Here is a 12,500-nt window from a genome sequence, read left to right as displayed (position 1 = left end):
AAAATCTGTTTATTTACATTATAATAATTATAATAAGGATAAATTATATATTTATGTATATATAGAGAGAGGATTCAAGCACTAGCTTTACAAATGTCTCAACAAAATCATCTGAAGACATCCAGCAGATTGTCTCATCCATAAACACACACACACACACACACACACACACACACACACGCACACACACACACGCACACACACACACTTAAACATGCAGCTTTTCCCAATAAACTTGTTGAGTTTCTTCCCTGGTTCAGGTCCAAGCCCACCTCTGAGAGGCGCGAGGGATGATGAAACACACACACACACACACACACACACACACACACACACACACACATACACACACACACACACTCGCTCTTTGTTCTCTGATGCATTACATGCTGTTGTTGTCGCTCTCCGTCTACAGTGGCCAGTTTAAACACTGGTCAAACATGTGTTTGGAGCTGTGCAGGGATTTTCCCATAATCCTCAGCTGGTCCCGCTTCAGTCGTTCACACAGATAAACTGCTGCGTCAGCGAGTCGGCCCGCTTTGATTGTTCTGTTCTGGTTCATTTTCTCTTTTATTCACAGCTTGAAAACAGAATCTCTCCAGAAGTCTGTTCACGCTCAAACGTGTCGAGTTCGTCTCAGGACTGAAAAAGTCCCCGAGGTCGTTTTACATCAGATCAGCAGAATCTCCCGTTCCGTCATGGAGACCCGGACTGAGTCAGAGCGGAACCTTCACCTCCGTCTGCTCACTGGACCGTAGCTGTGACAACACGTGACATCACTGCTCACCTGGCAGGTGTCTCAGAGAGGACGGGACTGAGCTCGCGTCCCTTCAGAGGAAACTGATTTGAACCCCTGACGTTACCTGTGGTGATGTCAGCTCCAAACATGGCAGCAGAAGGTCCAGCCTGCATGTTCGGGTCCTGACGGCCTCCAGGTTTAACTGATCATCACTGATCAAAACATGAACACATGTTTCATATGTGAGTCAGCAGCCCTGATGACTTCATGATGTCACAACCTCGTCTTCAGCCTCACAACGGAGGCCAGAACCAGACGGATTGTCTTCTACCCGACGAGTGAAGGATCTGCTGTCGTCTCTCCTCTGTTACTTCCTCTGCTGGAGAATCAGAGGTGGACTGGAACTGTCCCCCCGTCCACCTCGTCTCTGCCAGATCACGGCACGACATTCCCGCCATCAAGAGGAAGTGTGAACGGGGCTTGTGTCTCATTGGCTGACGACAGTAAACCCAGCAGATGTGTTCCGACGAGGACGGTCGACAGAATCCACATGTGGGACATTTATCTTTAAAATCAAAGCGGCGACACACTGAGAGGTCCGTGTCCTCGGCTGTCCTCGCCCGTCCTGCGTCTCCTCTGGAGGTTTTCAGCGACTGGGGAAGTTTTACTGCAGGGTGAGTTCAGCCAGAAGCCGAGTTTACTGACGGCAAACAGACGTGTTGCCTGGAAACAAGCAGCTCATAAAGATCCAGGAGGAGACGCGTCGGCCCGGAGGACAGCGCAGACGAGGAGGACGTCTTCACTGTGAGTTTCCTGCTGCGCTGACCGGACGCTGTCATCAGTCGGGTTTATATGAATGTGTTCGATGTGTTGAATGTAGTAACAGGTTGTATGTGGAGTAGTGAGTGCAGTATTTGCAGGATCACCTGTAGCAGCAGGTGGTACTTGAGGATCCTCTGCACCGGTTTGAGCAGGTACGTCTCCAGAGGTAACGAGTGGTTCAGAGTCGTCTGTCTCTCCTGGAAGAACCGGACCAGACTCTGGTTCTTCATACACTCCCTCAGGACGGCCACCGAGCTGTGGGGACAGACAGACAAGGATTAGAGACACTTTAATAACCGACAGCACTGAATAATTGTTGTCGTCTGATTAAAAACTCAACTCTGATTGGCTGCAGGGGATCAATACATCGAGTCGATCACCAGACGGACACTTACTGGACTTTGTTACTGAACCGATCCGTCTTATTGGCTCTGGAGCTTTGCTATCATGACGTTAGCTTACAGCTGTCGTGTCTCAGGTCCAGTCTATTTGCTGGAGCAGTGGACAGTGATAGTTCCGGGTATTAGTCAGACCCACATGAACAGGTACTGCTTGTGATGGACTGTAGATTTGACCCACTGATACCAGAACCAACAGGTCCAGAACCTCCTCAGTCATACTGTCCACACAAGCAGAAAACATGATGTTCTTGATTCAGGGTTTAATACGAACTCGATAAACAGAACCAGAACCGCAACCCAACACCCCAAGACAGGCTGATGGATCTCTGAGATTACGTAGCCCGACCGCAGGGAGAGAGCTCAGCTGTCGACTCCTCGAGGGGACGAGGAGGAGGTCAGGAAGATGTCGGAGAAGAAAACTCCTCGACTCTGAAATCCTGACGAGCATCTGAACTCCATCTGAGACGGAGGGATGGAAGAGGAGGTGAAGAAGAGGACAGATGGAGGAGATTATGGAGGGACGATGAAGGAGGAGAAGGAGTCCACAGCTGTTTGGAGGTTCGACAAACACCCATTACAAGTTTAGGGAAGAAGGAGAGGAACTAGAGAGAGGAAGAGGAGGAGGAGGAGGAGGAGGAGCAGGAGGAGGAAGAGGAGGAGGAAGAGGAGGAGGAGGAGGAGGAGGAGGAGGAGCAGGAGGAGGAGGAGGAGGAGGAGGAAGAGGAGGAGGAGGAGGAGGAGGAAGAGGAGGAGGAGGAGGAGGAGGAAGAGGAGGAGGAGGAGGAGGAGGGACGAATCAAAGAGGACAAAGACAAGGTGTCCAGATGGTGGCGGTGGAGGAGACACTGACAAAGAGCAGGAAGCAAAAGACTGTTGGACGGCAGGACGGAGGGACGAGAGGAGTGAAAAAGGGGGAATTCTTAAAGAAGAAGGGATGAAGACGGAGGAGGAGGTCAAGGCAGCGATGGAGGACGGGAGGAGGGAGGAGGCTGTTTCCTCCAGATAGACGTTAATCACAGGAGGAATCCGGCGCTGCAGTAATATGTTGAGCAGACGCACTGATGTGTTCAGCAGGACGACTGACACTCTGAACACGAGTTCATCTAATCTAAATGTTCCTGAAACGTTAAATCAATAAAAACAATCGATCCTCTCCAGGAAATTAGATTTATTAACATGATGAAAACATCTGCACAGCTGCAGAACATTCAGAACTACTTTAGATCACGACACGACAAACGAGCAAGATAACAGGTGATGATGTCACAGGTGAAATCACTATAAGAAAAACTGTTATTGTCCTTCCTGACTTGTGAATATATTGTTTTCTTATGTATTCATGTGTTTTTAGTCGATCGATCGATCAGTTTTCTGTCGATTCAGTTTGTGTTTGTTGTTTTTATATTTACTTTTGTGTATCCGTCCTCTCCTGAAACGTCTTTTCTGTTCTAATCGTCTGATTTTATATCTGATGTGTGCAGATTTAATCTCTTCTTGATCTGTGATGAACTTTATATCACACGTGGAAACATCGACTGAATTGCTCAGTCGACCAGAGGATGAACCCTTAGGATCCAGTGTGAGAAACATCAATTTGTTTGTTGAACAGAAGATTTCAGGCGAGAACAAAACATTCATCAGGGACAGAAGAAGCCGGTCAGTCGTCTTAAAAACTGTATTCTGGGATCTCAGACCAAAACCTGCCTTCAGCCTCAGACGTGAAGGATTTGAAGCATGTTAGATGTGAAGACGGACTTCCTGCAGACGAGTCTGTCCTGCAGCAGCAGCTTCATCTCTTCTGTTTTCATCCTCTGGACAGACGGGACGTGTGACGCGTCTCAGACTGAAGAAAACTACACCTGCATGAACTCACGACAGCAGCCTGCAGCCAATCACAGGACGGTTTCCTCTCTGCTGTCCGTCTACCTGAGAGCCGTACGTCTGCTTCCTCCAACACTTCAGCCAACCGCCGTGTGAACGTCCAGTCAGGACGTAAAAATCAAAGTTCTGCTGATATCCGGGCCGTGACCCGAGCTCAGAGGTGACTCCTCTTCACTCCTGGGGATCAGCCTGACTGAACCTCCAGGTTCTGAAGTCAACCATCAGCTCGGAGACAGACAGGAACCAGAACAATCAGGATTTATATATCAATAATTGGACGCCACCGCCCGACCAGTGATGATGCAACAAATGTTCAGCTTCACGTGAGTCAGACAGGGAACAGGGACAGGTTCTGTAGAGGCTGTTCGAAGCAGTTAAAGTGAAATAAAAGCTTGAAGTTATTCCTCTGCATCGACCTTCAGCAACCTGCGAACATCTCCTGCTCGTCCGTCACCGTCAGCTCGTCATCGACCCGTTTGAGTCCGGTGATCGGTGTCGGAGCGGCTGGACCTTCCCCTCCGTACACTGAGCTACAAACACTTCAGATTAAATCATCAGCAGAAGAAGAATTTCTCTGCTAACAGTAAATCCTGTCCGGTTAATGTTCTGTCGTGATCTCTGCTGCTCGTCTACTTTCACGAGCCTCCTGCCAACGAGCAGCAGCGAAACATCTGTTTGGAACAGAACGAACTCTTAACTGAAGTCCCAGAGCCAAGATCTGCATCCTGCTCCGCTCCGGACCAGAGGAACCAGCGCGCTGCAACGTGCCGGGCCCGGTGCCGGTCCGAACATGTCCTCTGTGCACCTACAGTACAATCATCTCAACCTGTTCCCAGTGAAAACACTGATGTTTCTGACTCACTCAGGTGTGTTCGACAGGCGTGTTGTTCCGTTTCAGCACGTCAGTGACTTCATGTTCCCGACAGACAAACGACTGTGTGACTAAATATCTGCTGCTTTCATTAAAGTCAAAGGCTTTTATTCAGGAGCAGTTCACCCAAGAGTGAAAAGTTGATTCATCATCGTGAAGTCTCGTCATCAACACGTTTCTGGAGCTCCAGTCAAAACTCCAGAAGCCTCGAGATCACAAACTGATCTGAAAAGATTTTATTTATTGACTTTATTAAAGCAAAACTTCATGTAAAACTGCACATGAAACTTTCTTTTTAGTAACTCTGTGCACACAAACAGTGTTGTGCAACACGTCTGAAGTCGGTGTGACGAGCGTCACCAGGAGGTGAGCAGCAACAACAGAGACATTTAAAATCACATTGTGACGTTTGCAGACGTGTTTACTTATTAACTGGCTGCTTTGTGACGGGGCATTAATATCTGTGCTGACGACGAGACATCAGGACACTTCCAGCAGCCGACCGTCGATCTACGAGACGTCTGTGGAGACGATGTCGGTCGTCAGGACGTTTCCAGTTACTGAGCAGCTCCATCAGATCCGGTTTGATCCAAGAGATCACAGGAGGACTTTATATCCTCAGGAGGAGGAGAGGAGGACTTTATATCCTCAGGAGGAGGAGAGGAGGACTCTATATCATCAGGAGAGGAGGAGAGGACTTTATATCATCAGGAGGAGGAGAGGAGGACTTTATATCATCAGGAGGAGGAGAGGAGGACTTTATATCATCAGGAGGAGGAGAGGAGGACTTTATATCATCAGGAGGAGGAGAGGAGGACTTTATATCATCAGGAGGAGGAGAGGAGGACTTTATATCCTCAGGAGGAGCAGTGGGGTGAACTGTCCCTTTAAATCGAGCTCCTGTCGTGTCTCGGCTCTTTAGCTCCTGAACGTCGTTAAATAAACTGCAGAACAAAGTGGAACTGAAGTTCTGCCTCTCGTCTCTCGTCCACACAAAACTCTTTGTCTCATTCAGTTTTTCCCACAATGGAAATTTTAATTGTGATTTATTCTAGCGACGATAACGATGATTATAATGTGAGTCCTTTTATAAAAACACGTCCTCATTCGTTCCAGATGTTTAATTTCAGGGCGCTCTGCTGCTCATCATCACAGAAATACTCCACATTCACGCTGATCATGAGAACCAGCCTCATACTTTGTGTCCCCGTAATTATTCAAGCCTGTCCTCCATTTTGTTTTGCTGAGCGGTTCGGTCCAGTTCTGTCGGTAAGATGGAGAATTCTAAAGATGCAGTTGGAGGAACGAAGGGTTGAGAATCAGAATTAGGAGAAGAATCCAGCCGCTCGGCCAAAAACGGCTCGAGTGTCTCGACCCAGGACGGCAGTGAACACGTCCAAACGCTCCCAATAAAAGATCTATTATAAACCCAGTAACCTGCTCCGAGATAAACTGGAAGATTTCCCCGCGCCGTTAAAACTTGGCCTTAAAGACCCGACCCCCCCTCCACCGGCTCCACAGCTCATCAATTCACAGCATTACAAGCAGCGCTCACATCCAAGAGGAGGCTCGCAGCATAAATTAGCTGAGCATCTGTCTGCGTCCTCCCTCTGGATCTGCCTCCTGACATTACATCCACGTCTGTTAATGTGTTTTAACTGCAGCCTGTTTCACCATACAGTACGCTGAAACACCGTCCGGCCATCCAGACAAAGATCTTCAGCTGCATTCCTTCTCGTTTCCCTTCAAACCGACCGAACGCAGAGTCTCATCTCGTGTTTCCCCGACGGAGCGACGAGCGAGTTCACAAACCTGCAACCCAGCAGATTTCCCTCCAAATGTGACCCTGCGGATCAGAGCGGAAAGAATGTGGAGCCGCGACTGCTGATCACATTACTGCAGATCTGCTCAGAGCAGCAGGTCTGAGCGCCGCCAGCAGAACGAAATGTGTCGCATGTCACATGTCAACGTTTCTACAACAGGAAACACGTTCACGTCACACCAACGTGAGCCGACGTCACGCCTGAACGACAGGACGGAAACATCTGGATCTCCAGCCGTGTTTCTGACGAGGCGACTCTGTCCGACGTGTTCTGGAGGTTAGAAAAGTGATTTTGTTGATGAGACGTTGAAGAGTTTCCTCCCGTGTTTGTGGTGCAAAGCCAGATACTTTTTACTGTTAAACATCTGGACTTTCTCAGCCGTATTAGTGGCGACACAATCAGGTTTTTTTAACCAGATGTTGGGACGTTTCCAGCTTCGTTTCTGATGACAGAACCAGCTGTTTGATTTACGAGACGTCGGGACAGAACAGTGTTTTTGACGAGACGTCAGGAGATTTTCCAGCTGTGTTGAGGGACGATAACGGATGAGATTCGACAGGTTGTCAGGACGTTTCCAGCTGCGTCTTTTATGAAACGTCGGGACGTTTCAGGTCGTGTTTGTGCCGACAAAACTGGGTGTGTAGCTGAGACTTCAGAACAAGATGTTTTCTGAACACTAACCAAGTGGCTGGTGGGCCTGAACAGAACCAGAACACATGAACACATCTGCCGTGTACGCTGTGTGGCGCTGGTTCCGGTTTGGTTCTGTGGTTCTTGTCTTTTAAATACAGGTTCAGGTGTTCCTGTCACATCCACATGTAGCGGACGTGCAGAACGAGTTTGGATCTGCGAGGCCTGATTGGATCCAGCAGGAGAAGCAGCGCCGAGTCTGGAGGTCTGACAGCGTTTGACCTACTTCTTTTTATTGGAGTTTAATGGAGCTTCAAGGAGGCGACAGGAGGGGTAACACACACACACACACACACACACACACACACACACACACACACAGCTGGCAGAACATGTGTGTGTCAGGCTGATGGAGGAGGACGATGGTGTGATTAGCAGCGATTCTCTCTGCAGAGAATAAAAGACAAACAGAGAACGAGAGAAAGAAGGACGAGAGGAACAGACGAACAACTGCTGAACATCTGGACGCAAGATACTGTTTAAGGACGACTGCAAGTTAAATATATCGCGTGACGTACTCGGTGACGTGAACATCAGCGGGAGCTTTTGTTCCGATCGTGTCAGCGCCGGGTCACTTCCTGCTGATCCACAGGTGTGTAAACAGTTTACTCTGCGTACCTTCATACCGCCGTCACTCGTACAAACCCACGTCTTCTTCTGTCCGACTCTCATTCAGCAGCACCGACACGTCCGACGAGAGAGAAACTAGACGCCATCGTTACAAACGCCAGGTGAGCCACAGGTCAGGTGTTCTAACACGGAAGGCGTCAAAGTTTGAGAAACTTCTTTTCATTCTTGTTTCTCTCGGCAGCGTTCACGTCGTGTTAGAATCTGAACGTGCTGACGAGAGAAAAGAACTGATGTGACAGTTTTTATTTGAAGACTCGCGAAGCAGCCAGAGGCTGAATTTATGAGCCAGAATCAAAAGCAAAGTTCTGGTTTTGAGACAAAAGTAAGACGGACACACACACACACACACACACACACACACACACACACACACACACACACACACACACACACACTCCTCTCTGCTTCTATTTTAATCCACTTTATGTTTCTACTAAAAACACATTCACTCTGCTCATAAAACAGACGCTTCACACGTCTTCATGTTGGACCGACTTCCACAGTCAGACACTTTTATCAGGAACAGACTGACGAAGAATAAAAAAATCACATTTTGTGTGGAAGCTTCGCAGCAGAGCGTCGACACATCGGTCCAGATATAACAGAGAATAACTTTAAAGACGACGGAGAGTTTGAATCTACAGGAGTCGACTTCAGGGGAGAAACGAGGAGTCCGAAGGTGGAGGAAGAAGATCTGATTCACTGAGCTGAACAGCCAATCAGAAGGCTTCCTCTAACCTATTCAACACACTCAGGTGGCTGTAAAGTCACCAATAGACCTGCAGCTGTCACATCAGTGTAACTCAGGTTTGCAGCCACAGAGTTCTGATGGGAGGACGGGTCCAGGTGAAGGGATACGACGGTACTTACTTTGGGTAGTTCATGCAGTAGAGAGTGTAGATGTCAAAGGCTTCACTCTGAAGAGAAACAGGGACAGAGAACACAGCTGATGTCAGAGAGGAGACTCAGAGGAGAGGCATCAGGTTCTGGTTCTGTATCGTCAGTCAGCTGGACCTGCGTCAGGATGTTGAAGATGCTTCACCTCTCGTCACCTCCACCCTCCTTCAGCTCTGACTAACTGCGGGCAGGTGAGCTCAGGTGTTAGGATGGATCGCAGGTGTCTCCCACACAGAGATGCTGCGACTCCCCTCCAGTCAGTTAGAACTGAAGGAGAGTCGAGGTGATGAGCAGTGAAACGTCTTCAGCAAACTGAAACACGTCCAGCTGGCGACGATACAGAACACAATCATGTTTTATATTGAAAGCTGTTTGTTTTATGTCCCTAAAAACGTAACATTACAGGGTTTTTTCTTCTGTAAACTGATCTGTGGACAGTGTTCTCTGGTAACAGCGTTGTGTTTAGACTCCAACATGTTATGTGTCTGATGGATTATCAGCATCTCCTCGTTAACACCTCAGACACCAACATCCTCCAACATCTGCAGAGAGAAGTCGGATGTCAACTCTCGTCTCCTGCCGTCCTTCACTGTCCTGTAATTACATCTCACTGTCACTTCCTGTCCTCAGAGATAAAGACAGCTCTGTGTTCCACTCCATACGTACGGAGAGGTCTAAAAATAACTGGCTAACAGTTTAATCTAATGTCCAGAGCTCCCATCAGACAGGAAGTTCAGTCTGCACATCAGCTGCTGGAGAGAACACAAGCTGCAGCTCTACACTCTGACCTGAAGGAGGCGCTGCAGCAGGAGGAGGAGGTGATGTCACTGAGGTAATAAACACACACACACACACACACACACACACACACGGTGTATTCATTGGGTGTTGGTTTAATCAGCAGCAGCGTCTGTTGGTCTGACCGGGTCCAGTCCTGCTGCTGCTTTACTGGGTGTTCACCGGGTCGTGGTTCCTGTCAACCAACAGCCTCACACACACACACACACACACACACACACACACACACACAGCAGTACTGTACTCACCCTCTCCACGAAGCAGTCGGCGATGGCGGCAGCGTGAGGACACCTCTCCAGGTCCTCCAGGAGATCACTGAGGGGACACAGACACGTTCATTCTCAATCATCATTCTGTAGATACAAAACTCCATTTTGGACCTTCTTAATGTGACTGCAGTGTTTTCCAGGGAAGACGTGAGATGTGCTGATATGTTTTGGGATTCTTTCTTGGGATTTAAGGAGTTGAGCAGATTTGTGTAGGTTCACAGACGTCACCGTGTGGAACAGGGAGGCTGAGCTGCGTGAACCACCAGCATTACTGGGATCTTTGTTTTGGTCAGCCGCGCAGACGGGGGAATGTTGTCTCCTTTAGGATAAATCAGAAGCCTTTTCTCACCAAACTGTGACGAGCGTTTACAACAGAAACACGATCAGACGCTCCAACACAAGCTTGATTTCAAGCGTCACCTGGAGACGGCAGGTGACGACCAGAGAAAACTGAGCCATCGCTTTATTTCACCTCCACTCAGAACCTTCACTGACCCGTCTGAAGCTCGCGCTCTAGACGTCCACATGCATCTGTATCACATCCGTACATCACATATACAGACTCCGTCCAGCAGGGAGGACTGTCACACACCACATAATACCTTTCCTTGTGGCCCAAAAGCTGAACTTCTTCCAGCAGAGTTCAGGAGAAATGTTTGAGGCATTGTGGGAAATCAGTGTCAGGTTACTGTCACACATGTTGGAGCTGCTCAGCAGCGTTTTTACACAACGCAACATAAAGTTCATTTGGTTGGAAGCAAGAGAGTCACTCTAACCCCTGAGGACGACTGGAAAAAATGTATTAATTATTCTGTCCTGCTGTTTTTACATCTGAAAACACAAATGAACAGAAAAGTTCCCCCAGAAAAGAAGGTCTGGAAACTCTGCCAGATGTTAAAGTTCACAAATGCAACACAGAACAATGAAATGATTGTTGTTTCACAGATGATTGTTACCTGGAACCAGGACCGAATATTTTCCGTCCCTCGACGGAGGCTGATGATGATGTCGACCACCTGCTGCTGCTGCTGCTGCTGCTGCACGGACGTTACTGACATTATAAACCGGGTCGAGTATCAGACACAGAGACAGATCCACACCAAGAGAGAGTGAGTCAGATTCAGTTGTTGGTGCCTCAGCAACACACAGGGAGGTCTGCAGGGTGCACGCTGGGTCTTGAAGGACTTCCAGGATCCGATGCTGAGCTCACAGTCGAAGTTAAACTGGTTCACAGCCAGCTTGTTGAGAACATTTAGAAACTGTAATCAGTAACAATCGTATAAACGCTCAGTGAGAGTGAAGCAGTCTGGACGAGTCGACGGAGGTTAGTGTGACACTAAACTGACTCCAGACTGTTACAGCTGGCAGAACATCGCCCTGAAAATACTCTCCGTCCGTTCCCACAATTCATCCTCGCCGTCATCCTCCGTCCTGCCAAGTCCCAAACACAAGAGCTACACACACACACACACACACACACACACACACACACACACACACACACACATACACACATCTTCACTCTCCTGCATCCATCATCCATCAGTTCAGCCAAGGTCACAGCAGCGCTCAGTCTCAGGTCCTCAGCAGAGGCAGGACGGCTTTTTAAACACACACATGTGTAATAATAACCTGTAACAGCATCAGCGTCCTCAGACGACCTTCAGCAGCACCACGTCACTCTGACCTCTGACCTCTGACCTCTGACCTGCTCTGTGGCGTCGTCACAGTCACATCTGCTCGTTCTCTGATTAACGAGGATATTAAACACATCCATCAGACGAGCCGGAGCCCCGACGAGGACAGAACACCTCCTCTGACTGGTCCTGCAACACAAACCGGCTCGTCCAGCGTGTTTGATCTCGTTCTGTTTGGTTCTGAGTTTCGGCCCTTTTCAAACACAGATACACCACATCAGCAGGGAGGCAGCGAGGAGGGCGTTCAAACTGATCCCAGACCAGCCTCCCACTCCTTCATCCAAACAAACCGCTCACAAAGTCCCTGAATCATCTGAGAAACGGGTCGAGTCAAAGCTGACGACGCGGCTGTTTGGAGAGACGTGGTCATGACTTTCAAAATAAAGCTCGCTGGCAAACGCTCAAATATACCTGGAATTCTGAACTGTTGTAACCCGGTGACATGCTCGCTGTTTGTTTAGTGTGGACGGCAGAACTCAGGTGAGTTACCTTTCTGACTCTGACCCTGGTGTCAGCAGGGAGAGTCCAGTGTAGAGGTTAGCGTAGCCACAGTAGCATCAGCTCTATCAGGACGGGAGAGTTTCTTTCATTAAAAGAAGAGTTTGATTAACTTCCTGTTGATCTGATTGGTTGACGTGACGGACAGATCAATCAAAACAATCTATACAAACAAAACTTGACTTGAACAGTTAAAACAATAAAAGGTAAAAACAAGCAATTAAAGTGACGTTGAAGATCAAATTAAATACTGCACGTCAAATTAGATTTAAAATTCTAACAGTTAAAAATGTGAGCTGGCAGGTGATTGGAGAGGTTCGTCCAATCAGCTGCCAGGTTTGATTCCAAAGCGTGGATCCAAACAGCTCCACATGGTTCTGTGTCAGCGTCAGCAGAGTTACGACTCTTTAAAAAGCACTTTAGAAACCAGTCCGACTGCGTTTGATGTTTTATCCCTCGACGGTTCTGAAGCTGAAGCCAAACT

At 48.4% G+C, this 12,500-nt stretch overlaps 1 protein-coding gene across 5 annotated transcripts in view; it reads right to left on the bottom strand.

Moving 5' to 3' along the window:
* Positions 1-12,500, bottom strand: part of plekhg2 (pleckstrin homology domain containing, family G (with RhoGef domain) member 2) — a 78,039-nt gene that overhangs the window by 23,928 nt on the left and 41,611 nt on the right. For all 5 annotated transcript variants that reach the window (XM_037123957.1, XM_037123940.1, XM_037123950.1 and 2 more), the window contains 3 exons: positions 9,801-9,867; positions 8,728-8,774; positions 1,666-1,816 (listed from right to left, as the gene is read on the bottom strand). In XM_037123957.1, the coding sequence (XP_036979852.1) occupies positions 1,666-1,816; positions 8,728-8,774; positions 9,801-9,867 (265 nt within the window). The remainder of the gene's footprint in view (positions 1-1,665; positions 1,817-8,727; positions 8,775-9,800; positions 9,868-12,500) is intronic.

Source organism: Acanthopagrus latus, chromosome 2, assembly GCF_904848185.1.
Source record: "Acanthopagrus latus isolate v.2019 chromosome 2, fAcaLat1.1, whole genome shotgun sequence".
In the NCBI taxonomy this organism is placed as follows: domain Eukaryota; kingdom Metazoa; phylum Chordata; class Actinopteri; order Spariformes; family Sparidae; genus Acanthopagrus; species Acanthopagrus latus.
The sequence above is the reverse complement of the archived record's forward strand: the minus strand, read 5'-3'. Positions and strand labels throughout refer to the sequence as shown.